A 17567-nucleotide genomic window follows, 5' to 3' on the forward strand; every position below is an offset into this window, starting at 1 on the left:
TGGCCAGAGTGTAGCTACAGGATGTCGGCTGAGTAGGAGCCACTGAGACTCACTGGAACTAGACTGGACCGTGGGTTTGAAGCTAGGACCTGATTCGAGGGCATCTCTACTTCCCACAGCCGTTTTCCCCTCCTTGTCCTCCCATCACAGCCTGGCCCCATGACTCACAGGGCTACAATCAGATTCTACCATTTGGGCATTACTCAGGCTCCCTGGTCAGGTGACACTGCAGCCACCTTAGGTGAGGACACTCTGAGACTCCAGAGCTTCTAACAAGACACATCTGGGCTTGTCTGTTTAAAAACTACCTTCTCAGGGCCTTGTTCCTTCTGATCCAGGTCCAGCTCCAAGGACATTCCTTCTCTCTCCATAGTTCATGTTTTCAGAAACATGCCCTCTGTGGGCTCTCACGTGGCTTCAGATCCACACACAGCTATCCCCCATTTGATGTTCAAATGTTAAGTACCAGGTCTGCCTGCTTTCAAGAGCCCGCGTCTGCTCAGCAGCTTCCGCTAGGCAAGACTGAGTGTGGGCGGAAGAGCATGCCTTCTCAGGTAGGCAGAGAGCCGCTTCCATTGGAACACTTGGCTGTTTCTCTGAGAAGGGCAGGGTGACAAGGAGCCAGAAGTCTTGAGATTCAAAGAGCTGGAGACTACAAAGGCAAAGGCGTGAGCACAAAGAACTTGCCGTAGGATTTCTGAGGCAGGAAAGCAATTTGTAACAAAAAGGATGACTCACCCCGCTTTCTTTGGAGGTCAAGTCTAGTTTGTTACCAAGCGCAGTAGGAGTGGAAAGAAAAGCGAGTTCTCTGAAGGGATAGTGCTCAGGCTTGAGGCTGGCCCGCGGGGCTTTCCCAAGTCTCTCTGCCTCCTCAGCCCTTGCAGGACGCTCCATCTGTGCTTTGGCGGGTCTCCTGAGGACTGAGGCTCATCTGTGGCCTAAACCCCTCAGGCCCCAAGCTTCATCTCTCATGCCCATGTTTCCACAATGAGTTGAGCATCTCTAGGTTTGTGGGTCTCGGTGGGGTTATACCTGACTGGAATGCCATTGCCCTCTGCCCCTTGAGAGCTCCTCTGGAATTCCCTGGGACCCTCTGCTACGTGGTGCCCAGGAACCACCTTAAACTTCCGATCCTGTCTTACCACCTTCTGGAGTTCTGGGACTACACGTGTGAGCCATCACATGTGGTTCATGCAGGGCTAAGGATTGAATACAGGGCTTCGTGAGTGCTAAGTGAGCATGCTAGCAACTGAGCTACACCTCCGCTCTGTGCGCTTGGTTTCTAAAGAATAAAAGGTACAAGTAAATCAAGAGGTCTCTGGATCACTGATTGCAGCTTTTGTAGCCAAGGATGGTTTGGGAAGAGAACAACTCAGCAATCTGAAGTTAGCAATTGAGTGCTGGTGCTGCCATGGTCTGGATCTGGGGTCAATGTCTACCTCTCATTGCCATGGAAAGAGGTATGGGAATGATCCTGAGATTCCTACTAACTCATTCTCATTCACACTGGCCAGTGTAGCCATCTACCTACCTAGGTCCGTCTATCCAGTCACCCATGCTCATCCATCCATTCATTCTTTGACATTCACACCTCATCCATCTATCCATCCAACCATGCATCCATCTACCCACCCACTCAATCCATCCATCCATCCATCCATCCATCCATCCATCCATCATCTTTTACTCACATCCATCCATCTACCTACCTAACCACCCACATCAATTCAATCATCTATGCATTTAGAGTGACCCATGTCTATCCATCCACCCATCCATCCATCCATCTGCAAAATATATCCATCTATCCAACAGTCCATCCATCCGCTCACCATATCCATCCCCACTCATCCATCCAAATCCATATATCCTTCTCTGTCCATTCACAACTATCCATCCATGTGCCCATAGCATCACTCTCTTCCTCTTTCCCTCTCTCCGTCCCTCTCCTTCACCCCACTGATAACATAGCTATTTACAAGTCACTTATCCCACATCCATCTAGTATTTCTCAGAAGTCTATTCCAGTGGACCAGAGGGGACGTAATTGCTGCTCACTGTCAAAGCACATACAGGCTTCACGGGACACCAAGAACACAAGAACAGTTTCTCACATGGAATGTTAAACAGCATGTAGGAGTCATGCCCTGGCCAGAGCCCTGTGTCCCTGGTTAAAATCTGATCCCAGCACCAGGGGAAATATACTGTATCTTTCCTGCCATTTCCTCTTGCGTGCTTCAAGCAGTCCTTCAGTTTGGAGCTCCAACTTTAGCTTGCAGGGTAGATGGATGTGCTGGCTAGTTTTACCTGACATGTGTAGACAGTCATTTGGGAAGAGAAACTTCTCTTGTGTGTGTGTGTGTATATATATAGAGAGAGAGAGAGAGAGAGAGAGAGAGAGAGAGAGACAAGGTTTCTCTGTGTAGCCCTGGCTGTCCTGGAACTCTCTCTGTAGACCATGCTGGCCTTGAACTCAGAGATCCATCTGCTCTGTCTCCTGAGGGCTAGATTTAAAAGCATGTGCCACCAAACCAGGCTTGGAAAGAGAGACTTTCAACTGGAAAATGCTTCCATAAGGTCGGCCTATAGGCACGTGTGTAGTGCATCTTCTAAATGACTGATTTTGGGAAGACCCAGTGCATCTAAGTGGGGCCACTTTTGGGCTGGTGGTCCTGGGTGCTATAAGAATGCAAGATGAGTAAACTGTGAGTGGGTAAGCCAGTAAGCAGCATCCCTCCACGACCTCTGCATCAGTTCCTGCTTCCAGGTTCCTGTCCTGACTTCCCTCAGTGATGGACTCTTATGTGGAAGTATAAGATGAAATAAATCGGGGCTGGAGAGATGGCTCAGTGGTTAAGAGCATTGCCTGCTCTTCCAAAGGTCCTGAGTTCAATTCCCAGCAACCACATGGTGGCTCACAACCATCTGTAAAGAGGTCTGGCGCCCTCTTCTGGCCTTCAGGCATACAGACAGAATATTGTATACATAATAAATAAAAAAAAAAAAGATGAAATAAATCTTTTCCTTCCCAAGTTGCTTCTGGTCATGGTGTGTCATAATAGCAACAGAAGCCAACAAAGACAATGGACTTCTGCCCCAGTCCCTTCTCAGGCTTCACCTGGACCAGGGAAGGATCCAGGCTAGAAGAGCCTGGGTGTGAAGCTGATCCTTTGGACACCAGGCCTTTCTCAAACCCAGCGCAGGGGGTGTAGTGGTTGGTTCTGATTTTCTGATTCGGGCCTTTTGATGGAGTATCTTTAGGGCTGTGGCCGCCTGGCTTTGCCTCTAGCTACCTGGCAGGTTTTGGGGAACACCCGCTTCCTACCCAGAACAATGTTCCATCGTCTGATGTTTTTCCAGCTTCTGATTTGCTACCAGTGGTGTCCTCTCAGCAGGGCGATTCCCTGATGAGTAAACATAGCAGGTCCTCCACATGGCAACCACACACCAGGCATTGGGCAGGCACCCGCCACTCACAAACACAAATCATCCTCACCACAATCCAACCATTTCCCTGGAGGAACATAACAGAGGGGTTGGGTAACTTCATTCACACAGTGATGGAGGGGTTCGAAGTCAGGCCAGCACAGGCGTTTTTACCACATATACCACCATTTGCTGGTATGCCAGAACAATTTTGGAAAGACCCAGAAAGACGGGCGCGGAGGTCCTGGGGTGACAAGCTTTGTGACACAGCAAGGGAACCTGCTGCCTGAGAAGTGAGTGATCTCCTGACCTGTGTTACAAATCAGTACTCCTGGTCCTGGGGCCTGGCAAGGATGGAGATATTCTAAAGGGACACATGTGTGCCTCCCTTCGGCTTATCAGACTACAGAAACAACACATGGAAATTTCCCCAGGAATCTTAGTCTGTGAGAATGAAAACGGCTGAAGTCTGGTGCTAGCCAGAGGGGAATTAGTCACCTAAACGCGATCTCACGCGGTTCCCACTCATCAGACCATCCTGCAGGACAGACTGGAGCTCAGATAATGACGGGCCAGTGATGGGTGGGACCATGCCCCAACCGGGGGCTTTAATTATGTATACCCCTTGCCTTCTATTTGAGCGAAACTTGTGCTATGACTTAGGGCAGGAGAGGGTCTCTAGACCTTTTTTGTCCCTCTTACCAACATGGCTACCTTGGGTAAACCTCCCTTTCCCTGCTTTTCTCTATTAATTTTGTCTTTAATTGGACTACTGAGGATGAGCGCTCAAGCCTGGCTTGTAAGGAGGCTGTCCGTGCCTAAGCTCTGACTCCACCTAACTCCAGTTAACATGGCTCCTCCTCAGTCTCAGCATCTGCAACCCTACCCTGGGCAGACAGCTGACCTCTGACCCTGATGCTGCCTAGACACAGCGTCAGCTCGCCTGAAGACACCACCCAAGCTTCCTGCCAGCCTTGGAAGCATTGCTCCATGGAGAATCCCCACTGTTCAGCCAGAGGTGACAGATCCCAGGTACTCCCTCTGATTGTACAGGACTCACAGGCATCGCAGTCCACGCCCACTGTGTGGGGCTGCGCCCGCACGGCTACCCCTGCTACCCTGCTCTGGGAGCTGCCCGCTGCTCTCTGCCAACTCTGCAGCACAGAAGCATTAGCAGTGTCTGGTTATTTCCAGGAAGTTTGGGGAACAGAAGAGAGCACTGCTGATCCCCCTTGCTTCCGAATCGGGGGGGGGGGCGGGGAATAAGAATGTTGTCATTTCCGGCGTCTCCCCTCCACCCAGTGCTCTACCACACGCGATGTCTGACCTGCTTTCCCCCTTGTCACTTTGCTTCCCCTAGCCTGCTGCCCCAGGGTGGCAGCGATGACTGCTCAGCTGGTGGAGGGGACAGAAGAGGCCTCCTCCTCCCCTCACCAGCCTGGCCTCCCTGTGACCGAATCACAGGCTCCTCAGCCACCTCTGGGGGCTCTCAGCCTCCTCTGGGGGCTCCTTACAGACCCATGCTGATGCATTCGAGGGTTCCAGCAGGCTCAGGAGCAGGAGGGGAGGTCAGGACTCCCACACATTTGGAGGGTCGCTCAGCTGCCCAGGATGAGAAACACCCTACAGCTGGGCAGCAGGGAACATCTAGACGGGAGACGTCTGGTGAATTATCAGGAGGACACCAGTGCTTCTCAACCAAGCAGGGAGCAGGCCAGTTAGCTGAGACAGGGAGTTACGTCTCATTCACGGGGATGTCTCGGTAACATCAGCCTTCTCCAAGAGACACACCCCGTGAACTGGTCACCCTGATATACCTCTCTGAAACCAGGCTCTTCCCAGAACTTCCCTGTGAGAGAGGGCATAGGCCACCACACTGGAGCCAGTCTCCTGATGTGCACATATTGACCAATACAGCAAGACAAAATGACATAGTGGCAGCTCCTAGCTCAGGTCTCCAGAAAGCCTGCATGGCCTCTGTTCCCTCTCGTCTTCCTGTGGACACGTGAAGACTATCCTGGCAGAGGTGACAACATGCCAAGCTGAGCGGAATCAGCCTGGACCCAGTGCTATCCCGCCCCCTTTCAGCACAGCTGTCTACATGAGCTGAGAGGCATAAGGAAGGCCAGGAGAGGTGGGATGAGGCCCAGCTTGAATGCTCAGTGCCACCCACAGGCCACTGGTCACGGACTCCCCCAGAAGTCTGCAGATGCTCAAGTCTCTCTGATAAAATGGTGCAGTAGAACCCATGCAAATCCCACTTCAATTCATCTCTTGATGACTTAGACCCAGTGCAATGTAAATGCTAAGAAACGGCTGTTTCTGCATCGTTAGGGTGTAAGGACAAGGACATAAAGTCTACAAATCACCAATGTCACACCCTAAACGTGAACTCTGTGTCAGGACTCTTGAGCTGGCCTTGGGGTGAAGTTTCTAGATCTCTTTGTTTTTCCTAATGTGGTCACACCGAATGACCAGCCCCCCCTCCCCCATACTGCTGTTCTCTGTTTCTTTGCCTTCAGCTGGACTACTGAGGACGAGTAGCCAAACTTGGCTTGTAGAGAGGCTGCCAGGCCCAGGCTCTGATACACATATCTGTGTCAGTGCATTGGTTTCCGTGTGTGCACATGTACAGATGTGCACATGTGCAGATGGGTGACAGTCGAGGGGCATCAGGCGTTTGCCTCAGGAGCCTTCCAGCGTGCTGTATGGGATGGCATCTCTCACTGACCTGGGGCTTGATAATAGGCTCGGCTGGCCAGTCATTGTGCCCCCAAAGGTCCACCTATACCCAGCTCTCCAGTGCTGGGATCGGAAGTGTGCTCACTCACACCTAGCCCAGATATGCTATGACCCACACAAGGAGGCCAGAGGATAACTTGGGGACTCAGTTCTATCCTTTACAAGTACTGGAGATTGCCCTGCTGGTTGGGCCCAGCCGCAAGCCCTTCTTCAACTCAGTGAGCCACCTAAGTGGCCCATAGACCTGGTGTTTTAAAAGCGAGTCTGAGTATTGAACTGAGGTCCTTGTGTTCACAAGACAGTTGCTCCACCCACACCGTTTCCCCAGTCCTCTCCCTCAGATTTCTGAGCCAGTGTTATTGTGGGGGACTGGAGTGTGCTCACACAGAGTGACGACTGTTTACAGCTGCTCTGAGCTCTGACTTGGAGTAATTTGATGTGTGGCAAAAGCTAACCAATTATGGCTGGATGTGGTGGCACACACCTTTAATCCTAGCACTCAGGAGGCAGAGGCAGGTGCATCTGAGTCCCAGGCTAGAGTTACACAGTGAAACCTTGTCTCGAAAAGAAGTGTTTATTTATTTTTAAAATTGTGTGTGTGTGTGTGTGTGTGAATGTGTGTGTTTCAATGGCAGGGATTAAAAACAAATATCTAGATCACGCAATCATCAGTAATAACTAGTAATAACAGTTTCTTTGGGTTTCACAAACATTGCAGCCATGTGAGGAGAGAGTTAAGAGTTGAGCTAACCGCAGGGTGGTGGTGGCACACACTTTTAATCCCAGCACTAGGAAGGCAGAGACAGGTGGATCTCTGTGAGTTCGATGAGAGCCTGATCTACAGAGCAAGTTCCAGGACAGGCCTCAAAGCTACAGAGAAAGGCTGTCTTGAAAAACGAAAAACAAGCAACAAAAGTCGAGCTGCCGATTATGTGATTGTCAGAATCAGCAGCCCATCAGGTACCCCACTATGGAGGATGCTTCCATGCCCACTTACCAGGATCTTGGTGGTGTAGGCGCTGTTGATGGCGATGGCGTTGACCAGCAGCTCCATGGTTTTAGCATTGATGGAGCTGGGATCAGGGATCTCCTTGTAGTGGACATCGCCGACATAGGCCTGGACCACGGTCATGCGGTTGGTGGTCAGCGTGCCGGTCTTGTCTGAGCAGATGGCCGTGGCATTGCCCATGGTCTCACAGGCATCCAGGTGGCGTACCAGGTTGTTGTCCTTCATCATTTTCTAGAGAACGGGGACGTGAAAGGGAAACTGAGAGGAAGCGAGGGTGAGGGGGATTTCCCAGGCCTCAGCCTCCCCTTGACCTTCTGCATGTGCCAAATGACCCCTGGGCTCCTTTAGCCCCGCATGTGGGTCTTCTGCTCCTCTTCACTAATCATTTGGACCAGTTAACATTTGATAATTGAATTTATTAATTTTTACCACAGAAGTCACTCACATTGTCTTTTGAGAACAAGGTCTCATGTAGTACAGGCTGGCCTGGAACTAGCAATTCAGCCAAGGATAACCTTGAACTTAAGATATTTCCATCTCTGTCTTCCAAGTGCTGGATTACAGGTGTGTTCAACCACACACTGCTTCATCTATATTTTTCGTTTTTCTTTTTGTGACAGGGTTTCTTTGTGTAGCTCTGACTGTCCTGGAACTCACTCTGTAGACCAGGCTGGCCTTGAACTCACAGAGATCCACCTGTCTCTGCCACCCAAGTTTTGGGATTAAAGATGCGTGCCACCACTGCCTGGCCATGTGTATTCTTAAAAACCATTTTCTTTTATATTTATTTAGTTTGTGTATATAAGTGTTTGCCCACACATATGTGTGTGTATCATGTGTGTGCCCACAGAGGTCAGAAGAGGGCATCAGAAGCCCTGGGTTGGAGTTACAGGTAGTTGCAAACTACCACGTGGGTGCTGGGAACTGACCTGGGTTCCCTGGAAGAGCAACAAGTGCTCTTAATCTCTGAGCCATTTCTCCAACCTTCTCATTTGCATTCTTCATGGAAAAAAAGGATAGGAAAGATTTTAAAAAATTAAGGCTGGGTCATCCCTAATTATTCCTATTTTAATGTAAGTAAGTGCTCCTCATTTGGTTCTGAATTTCTCAAATGCTTTCCTGGTGCCTGGTGAGAGAACCATCAATTTCACCCTAAGTAGATACATTCAGGATACATATGTACACAGATAAAATGTCTGTAAAAATAGGAAAATAATAATGTCATTATCACAAGGTGATAGAATTGCAGAATAGTATTGACTTCTTCAAGCCTATAAATCACCTTTTCTATAATGGACATTTATTATAGCATGCATAATAAAAACTACGTGTGTGCATCTGTGCATGCACACATGTGTATACATGAGACAGTTAAAGGAGCGTAGTTAGTGTTCTCTGTGACTCTCTGCCTCATCCACTTGAAACAGAGTCTATCACTGAATCTGGAGTATGTTGGCGAGACTGACTGGCCACCATCCTGTCTCTGCTGGTCAAAAGCCCTGGGGACACAGGCACACACAATCAGGCCTAGCTTTTTACATGGGCTACTAAGAGTTTGAACTCAGGTCCTCAGGCTCACACAGCAAACACTTACACACTGAACCATCTCCCTAGCCCCCCCCACCCCCCCACACAGGAAAAGGAAAATAAATGTTAGTGAGAAGGCCCAGTAGATAGTGACTTGCTGGGACCCAGACGGTGGAAGGAGAGAAATGACACTCTACGTTATCCTCTGACTCCCGAAGTACACTGTGGCACATGTGAGCACGTGCGCATGCACACACACGTGTGCGCACACACATAAATGTAATACAAAAGAAAATGCATATAGGTTACTGCCTATAACACATATTTCACTTATCAACATCCTTTCCTTTTAAATTTATAGCACTATCCTACCGGACCTGGCAGTATTTATTTCCTTCTCTGTGCCTTTGTTTCTGACCCAGTTCTATACTCCTAACTCCTAGATTCTCCCACAAGTAATTGAACTGGTGTAATTCTCAGGCAGGCCCTGCTGACACGCTGACCCCACGTGACAGGAGCGCTTGTGAGAAGTCACCAGAGGCAGCATCAAGTGGAGTCTGTGCTAGGGATCTGATTTCCTTCATCCTGGTCCCTAGAGCAGCTCTTTATTACAGGATTAAGAGGAGTGCAACCGGACAATTTAGATAGAGATTTAGTTCACTGAAAATGAGTATCGGCAGGATAGAATGCTATTGCATTTCCCCGTCTTATAACTTGTGATAATGAGTGTACAGTGAGTGTCTGATCAATGAATTTGCAACATGCTTTATAGTCTGTTTTCTGGTGCTATTTTGTAGGGATTTTAGGAGACCTGGGAGGAGACTGAAAATCCACTTCCCAATTGATAAATTCCAGCTGAGCAAGATCACGTGTGTGGTGAGATGAAGCCTGGAGTTTGAACCCAGCTCCTCCTTACCTCCCAGCTCCTCTTGACCTCCCAGCTCTTCCCAACCTCCCAGCTCCTCCTGACCTCCCAGCTCTCCCTAACCTGTCACTCTAGTTCATTCCATAACCTTCTAGTCCACCTGTCCTCATTGAAGGAACCTTGGCTCTTTGCTTTAAGGGTCTCTTGTTGGAAGTCAGGCACGGTGGCACATTCCAGCACTTGGGAGATAGAAGCAGAGGGAATGCTGTAAGTTCAAGGCCACCCTGGGCTGCACAGTGACAAACAAAACAAAACTCAAGACAAAGTCTACAAATATCTCCCATCAGGACTGTCCAGCATGGTAGCTGCAGAGGGATGATGGACACATGAAGTGTGGCCCAGAGTGTATAGAAGACGCTAGATTTACAGGCATTATGAAAACAGATACCCAAAGGAAGCATCTCTTTTGTGCTGATTACATGGTGGATTGTTGGTAATTTGGACACACGTTTGAGTAATTTGTATTATTAAGGTTCATTAAGCTACCTGGCGATTATTTTCTTTTTTCTTTTGGAGACAAGGTCTCACATATTTCAAGCCGACCTTGAACTTGCTACGTAGATGAGGATGACCTTGAACTTCTAAACTTCCTGCTCCACTTCACAAGCGTTGGGATCACAGGTGTGCATTATTGTACCCATTTTATGTGGTGCTGGGGATCAAATCCGGAGGGAGCCACATGCATGCCAGGCAAGTGCCCTGTCCCCGAGCTATATCCCCAGTTACATTCATACCCCTCATATGTATACTTGCTCATACAGGCGCATGCGGAGGCTAGAGACTGACGCTGGGGTATCTTTTCTGCCTTATGTTCTGAGCAGGCTCTCTCCCTCAACCCGGAGGTTGCCATGTCAGCTATATTGGCTGTCCAGCACGCTCCCTTTATGATCTGTCTGTGTGGGGTCCCTAGGGCTGGGGTCACAGGTTCATGCTATGAGGACTGACTTTTATGTGGGTGCAAAGCTCTGGCCTTGGGCTTTCACACATAGCCCAGCAAACGCTTTATACTCTAAGACAGTTCCCCAGCCCTGTCTTTAGAAGGGCAGTTACTAGGACGGTTAAAATGATGTGCCTGGATTGTATGCTGTTCCTGTTAAGATCCTGCTAGCCCAAGAGCTCACCACTGTGCTCTTGATGGTGACCCCCCCAGGGCAAGCTCAAAGGGGAAATGTTGGCCTCACTATTTATCATGTGGTTTTGCCAGTCTCAAGCCAGAGAGAAAAACTTCAGAAGATGCTCAGCCTAAAACTGTCTGCTCATGATGTCCCCAAACCAGTTCTGCCAAGCTTCACAGAGTCCCTGTGGTGTGGCAATGGGAACCTACTTCCGGCCATGCAACAGCTCGCCTTGCCAGGCGCTGGGCCCTTGAGGAGCACTGCGCGGGGACCTGTTCGGGCTTTGGTTTGTGGGAAGGGGTTTCTTTGAGAACTGTAAGAGAGGGAGCTGATAAGGGCTGTATCCCTTACACAGAACCGCCACTTGCTGGCACTTGCAGGGAGATCACTCTCTATATGAAATTACATCGCAGAGCGCCGTCCAAATTCCGGCTTGGAAACTGACGCTCGCCTTGCTCTCTGGCTGAGCTGCCAGTGTCTCAGAACAAAAGCCTTCTCAGCCACGCCTTGGTGTTGGGATCCTGGTAAACAGGAGTCCATGTTCCTGGCCAACAGGATGGGGGAAGTCCCAAGGGAAGAGGAAGGACATGAGCAGACAGGACACTCTGGTAGTGGCCCCACAGGCCAGATTTGTAGCACGTGGGCTCTCTGATGGTACATGGGATGCTTCAGTAGATACATAGGCGTGTAGGGAAAGTCCTAGATTCCCACCTGGTCAGCACACATTCAGGTGGTATCTCATGTAACTGCTTGTAAACCCGCCTGGTTTTCAGTAACCCCTACCTGAGGGGTAGCAGCTTCCTGTGTGGTTTTGCTCAGCTTTCCCACTCCCTACCTGTTGGGTTTGGTGGAAAGGGGCTGTATTCTGGCTTGCACGGTGGTGTCTGCATTTGACAGTTTGCACTGCTGTGGCCTCGGGCTTGCCAATGAAATCATCTATCACGGAGCCATATCGTAGTCCCATTTTATTTGCTAAGTCTGAGTTGATTGTCAATATGTATCAGGACAGTTTATATTAAGTATAGATTTTTGGCTTCTTTTTGAAAAAACTTCTGAAGGTCTGGCCAGCCCAGGTTGCATCCCCATAAAGTCGTGCTTGGCTGGGTTGAATAAGGGGACTCCTGGTGCAGGGTCTAACTCTCAGTTCGCACCATGCCTCTAAGGCAAAGCCTGGCGGACCCACATTCTCTCTCCAAGTCCCTGCTGCAGTCACGCACGTCTTAGCTCATATTTAAGTTCCGGGTCCTCCCTGGTTCCTTGACAGAAGCCCAGCTGGGACGGCCTCAGCCACCCGACACCGCTCTCCTTCCTTACCTTCACAGAGTAGGCCAGGGAGATGGTGACAGCCAGAGGGAGGCCCTCGGGCACGGCGACCACCAGCACCGTCACACCAATAATGAAGAACTTGACGAAGTACTGCACGTAGACGGGTGTGCACTCTGTCAGCCATGGCTTCTTGTTGACCACGAAGGTGTCCACGGTGAAGTAGAGCACCAGGATGATTACCGTGATGGCCGACATCACCAGGCCTGTGACGTGGGGACACCTGCTCAGAGGGCTCCAGGGGAGGGCTGAGGTGTGCACTAAACCCCTTCTGAAGGCCTCCTGGGGCAGACCTCAATTCACTCCTAGTTAGTTGTACTTCCTTGTTTTGTGGCCTAGAGCAAGTCCTGGGTCCTCAGTTGCCTCTTCTGTATGAGGCCTGGGGGCAGATTTCCTGCCTATGTTTTGCAACGCTCATGTGGAAATGCAAGTAAAATGCCTACTACGGTGCCTGCCTACGTGACACTCAGCCACACTATAAACATTTGTGGAGGGAACACAAGAGTCCAGTGAGAGCCACCTGTATGCAAGTGTCATACAATTAATGAGGTAAGGTTGAAATCTCACTCACTCAACAAACACCTCTGGGCACCTGTGATGTGCCAGGTGCAGGGTGCTTCCATCTTTAGGACACAGAGAATGGGCAGTAACAAATGCAGACACCCTGTCCAGGCAGAGGTAGGTAAGAAACCAGTAGGGAAGAACACAGCAAGAGTGTGGGATGATAGGCACAATTGTGTGTGTGTGTGTGTATGCGTCACCATGCTTGGCTATAAGAAGATCACTATAGACATGGATTGATGCCATGAAGGATGCTACAGTGTGGCTGCTGGAGCTAGCACGACCAGGGATGGTGTCTTGGAGTAGATGGTATTTGAGGAGCTATCAGGATGTGCAGTGGTCCTGGGGAGAGGGTACCAGGTTTAGGGAACAGAGGCTCAGCTAAGGGAAGTGACTGGATGGCAGCTCCAGACTAGGGTGATGCTGGGTCCTCGGCGTCCCTCCTGCCAGATCAGTGTGCCTATCTCTGAACTGCTGCGTGTGCCCACCCACGTGCCGTGGGGACTGTGGCCACCTGCTTTCTCTGATGGAGGAGGGCCGATGGTATGGCTCTGAGGGCGCAACCACCCCAAACAGTTGCCCATGATGCCCTGGCTAATGTACAGGTTTCAAGGCCCAGGCAGCTCTGCACGGTGGGTGTGCTCCGTCATGCAGCTTGTGGTCTAGGGGTCCCATGGGGAGAAGCAAAACCTAGGAATTCTCCACAGGTCTCAAGATCCTCTGACTTTCCACCCTCTATGATATGTATTTCCTGCTCAGCAGACTCAACTTGGAGGGCCCATCCATAATCCGTGGCCACCAGGGATTCAGCCCCAAAAGGAGGTAGGGAGAGGCTGGGAGCCCAGGATGCTTGACTGTGAACTTTATCCCTGGCACGGTGGTGGGAGTGGAGACTGAGGTCTTCAGGGGCCAAGAGGTTGTCATCATTTAATTTCTTGGTCCCTCAGCGCCACATGTCACTGTGGAGTCACCTGCCTGTGACAGCAGACTGTGAAGGAGGAAATCCCTGGGCCCATATCTCCCCCACCCAGCTCCAGCTGCGGAACATCAGAGCCTAGCTCTATCCTTGCCTGACAGCCGCAGGGGCGGGAAGCCAAGCTCCCGGCAGCCGAGAGCTGTCACCAGGTTTAAATATAGACCACTGAGCCTATAATTTGCATCTGTCCCCTGCTGCGCTGTCTATAATTAGAAATGGAGACAGCCACAGAGGCCTCAGTAGCCAGGTGGGAGGCCTTGCCATTCATACATCCTCAGCACAAGGGGAGGTCAAGGCTGTGCTGGGGCTCACCTTGCAGCTGGGCTTGGCTTCCTGGGCCAGGAGACTGCCACAGTGATTGCCTGCAGCTAAACTTCTCACTTGGGAAGCCTAGCTTGCTTCTAGGGGCCTCAGACAAGTCCTTCTGCATGGACTCCTGGCTCTGCAGTGAAGTCCTCCTTCTGCACTATAGCTAGGGTGGTCATCAGCAAGGCCAAATCCATTCTGGTTCTCCCTTGCTGTTACCTCTTCCGTATCCTATTCTCAGGATAAAGTCTTTGCTGTCCTCAATGCTGGGCCCTACAGGGTCTGTCTGGCACTGTGTAAGTCATAGGTTAGGCCCCTTGTCTACACAGTCACCTTTAATTATCAAAGTAATGTATCAGACGGTGACAAGAATTATCCCCATTTACCAGGGAGAAGACAGGGACCCACAGGTAGGGGAAACTGTCAGCCCAGATGCTCAGAGCCGTAGCTGTGGCGGGTTGACTGTAGAGCAATGTGGCTCAAGGCCCATTGGAATCAAGATGCTTCTTTTCCAGGTGAGGTGAAAGAGGGCAGAGCAGGGTGGGGCCTGGCAACCAGGCACCTGCTGGGAACTCACCCGCCTTGCCGATCTGCACAGCCAGCTTGGTGAGCTTGCCCTGGAGCACCGACTTCTCTTTCTTGTGCATGTTGGCTTTCTTCTTGTCGTCCGCATCGCCACCCTCTGCGCTCTTCAGGGGCTGCATCTCCATAGCAGCTGCCCCATCCTGCTGCTTGGCTGTGGGGGCAGAGCATGAATGTGCACAGAGACACACACACACACACATGCAGGTCAGCCTATAGGCTGGGATCCTAGCACCCGCCCTGCCTGCCCAGGAGAAACACTGATCGCCCCGTCTGGGCCCTTTGTGGCTGGCAAAGAAGCCTCGGATGGGACCTGTCCCTTCCAGCTGTAGTCTCTGGGTCCCAGCAGTACCTGGGATCAGAGACAACTTTGGGGCTTTACCAGACAGGACTCTACCCTGGATTCCCAGCAGGACAATGCTGAGCCGAGCTCATAGACCCCACCCCAAATGGGCCCTTGCCCTATCACAATCAGACAGAAAGAGAAGGGCTCCCCGCTGGGTGTTCTTGAGGCCAAATTGTTGGGATGCTAGGGAGCTAGAATTGGAAGGACACAAAACATGACTTAAAAAAGAAAGCAAGGTGTCCCAGGCACAGTGCTAAGCTCTCATATCCAGCCAAGGGATCCTCTTCCGTGTGGGACAGACAGAAGAACCTAGCGCTCTTTCTGTCGCAGAGGCCTGGCCAAGCCTCCACTGTAAGAGCCTCTAAGAGACGACTTCCAGACCCCAGCTGATGGGTAGGCTTGTGAGACCCTCACCTCGCTATGACACCTGAATCACGACTTCACCCCCAAACATGCCAGAGCTCCCCATAGGTGTGCGTGGTTCGCCTCTGGCCCCAAGGAGTCCCTATCTCTGTGACTCAAGCCCCATGGCTGTGGTTACCTTTGCTCTGGCTGCTGTCGGCACTGCCGTCCTGCATTTTACCTACACAACAGAGAATTTCAACAGACAACAGGCAGCACAGGTCATCACGGGGACACAACAGGCCACAAACACTCATGTCACAGACAGGAAGGACCAAGCTGCTCAGGGGTGCTGAGGAGATCTAGAATGAAGGTCAGCCTGGCCATCATGTTGGCCACAGGGGCTGTGGGGCCAGAAGGATCTTGATTCTCTTTGGGACTGGATGGGTGTGCGTTTCTGTTGGAATAACTTTGGCCCTGGGTGTTTTCTAGGTGAAAAGAATGAGCTGGAAAGTTAAAGGGACCAGAGTCTGCACAGGAGGCTGAGGGAGGCTCCCAGACCTCCAAACTGAGCCTGGCATGATGCTTATGGCTGAAAGAAGGAAAAGAGAAGCTTTGAAATCTTTCCTTCTTTTCTCCCTCCCTCCCCTTTGCAGTACTGAGGATTTGAACCTAAGGCTTTGTGTATACCAGGCAGGTACTCCACATTGTGCTATATCCCCGCCCTTTAATGTTTTATTCTGGAGACAAGGTCTTGCTAAGTGTCTTGACTGGCCTGAAACTCGTGACCCTCCTGCTTCACCTTCTAGCTATATCATTTTTTTTCAAAAACGAGAGAGAGAGAGAGAGAGAGAGAGAGAGAGAGAGAGAGAGAGAGAGAGAGAGAGATTATCAGTCTTCTAGAATGGAGAGGAATGGAGGTCAACTTGTCCCTTGTTTTGGGTTGGATGTGATCTTAGCACCAATGACACCCCTGCCTAAAATCCTATAGAGTTTACAGGGCAGAGAAGGTAAGCAAGGGTCCCCAGCAACTGTCACTGAAGTTTCCCCAAGGTGGCTGAAGGTTTGTGGGAAATGTCTTGGTTCAAGGGGAAGCCACTGACCCCTGGAAGAGATCTTAAGGCATAGCTCCAGCTTTATAGACAGGCTAACAAGAGCCAGTGGCTACACTGGGCGCTACCGCCTATGCCAGGGCCTGGTGCTGCCAGGTGTGGGGGAAGGGCTGGGTGTTTTTTTTCCCCCTGCCATCAGTGCTGCCTAGGAACCCTTGCCACAGCCTGGACCACTGTGGGCAGGACTGGAGGCTGCCACTTCTTGCCTGAGAAACCTGCTTTCCACTGTGCGCCTTCCTGTCCACTAGGCCTGTGCCACCCACTGAAACTGTTCCTATAGCTTTCGTCCCTCAGGAGGGATGGGAGAAAGCTGTTTAGCTATGGCATGTGCTGTCAAGGCCACCAGGCTCTGAGTTCACATGGCCCCCATGCTTTCTTCTAGACCAGTGGTCCTCAACCTTCCTTATGCTGTGACCCTTTAATATAGTTCCTCATCTTATGGTGACCCCCAACCATAAAACTGTTTTCATTGCTATTCCATAACTGTAATTTCACTACCGTTATGAATCACAGTGTAAATATCTGATCTGCAACCCTCAGAGGGGGAGCGACCACAGATTGAGAACCACTGATCTAATGCCTGTCACTGTGCCCTCTGAGAAGGACGCTCATGTTGGACTCCTATCTATCCAGGAGAAACAGGCTCAGAGAGGGACGGAGCTGCTTAGGCAGAGAGCTTGCCTTGGAGGGGGAATGTTCCCATTCTGCTCTTCCCATCGTCAAGACTCTGCTGAGCCCAGGACAGGGGGCTCATGGCAGCAGTGTGAGGGCTTCCTGAGAATCTTGTCATGACACTGACCAGCTGTGGCTTTGCCTCAGGCAGTCTGTTCCCACCTCGGCACAGTGGGGCGATGTATTCAAACCCTGAGAACACCGGGGGGCTTAATTCATAACAAGCACTTCCACGGGCCAGTCTTCAGCTGACTGAGGACAATTCTGCAAGTGTCATCTCTTGTCAGGTCCTGCATGATAAGGTGGGAGGGACTGTCATCTTATAGATGAGAAACTGAGGCTGAGGGTTGTCCAGAGGCAGCTTGTCCTCACAGAACACCTCCAGAACAACCCTGGGGCTTCGAGACTGGCTTGCTACCATCACTGTGGACGCGCGATGACTTGCTCAGACCTCAGCTCACTAGCTGCCATCCATAACTCCCGGCAGAGGGCCAGTGTCCACCCTGGGGTTTGACGATAAAAGTCCCTTCTTGTCCTGTTGTAAATGTGTTCTTTTGGATTAAAAACAATAGGAGAGAAAAGAATAACGGGCAACAATTGTTT

At 50.8% G+C, this 17567-nt stretch overlaps 1 protein-coding gene across 4 annotated transcripts in view; it reads right to left on the reverse strand.

Moving 5' to 3' along the window:
- Positions 1-17567, reverse strand: part of Atp2b2 (ATPase plasma membrane Ca2+ transporting 2) — a 312886-nt gene that overhangs the window by 37970 nt on the left and 257349 nt on the right. For 3 of the 4 annotated variants that reach the window (XM_050148429.1, XM_050148426.1, XM_050148427.1), the window contains 4 exons: positions 15380-15421; positions 14488-14646; positions 12059-12273; positions 7166-7408 (listed from right to left, as the gene is read on the reverse strand). In XM_050148429.1, the coding sequence (XP_050004386.1) occupies positions 7166-7408; positions 12059-12273; positions 14488-14646; positions 15380-15421 (659 nt within the window). The remainder of the gene's footprint in view (positions 1-7165; positions 7409-12058; positions 12274-14487; positions 14647-15379; positions 15422-17567) is intronic. The other variant, XM_050148430.1, reaches the window with a different exon arrangement.

Source organism: Alexandromys fortis, unplaced genomic scaffold (assembly GCF_014885135.2).
Source record: "Alexandromys fortis isolate MF-2015 unplaced genomic scaffold, M_Fortis_MF-2015_v1.1 scaffold_59, whole genome shotgun sequence".
Lineage (NCBI taxonomy): Eukaryota > Metazoa > Chordata > Mammalia > Rodentia > Cricetidae > Alexandromys > Alexandromys fortis.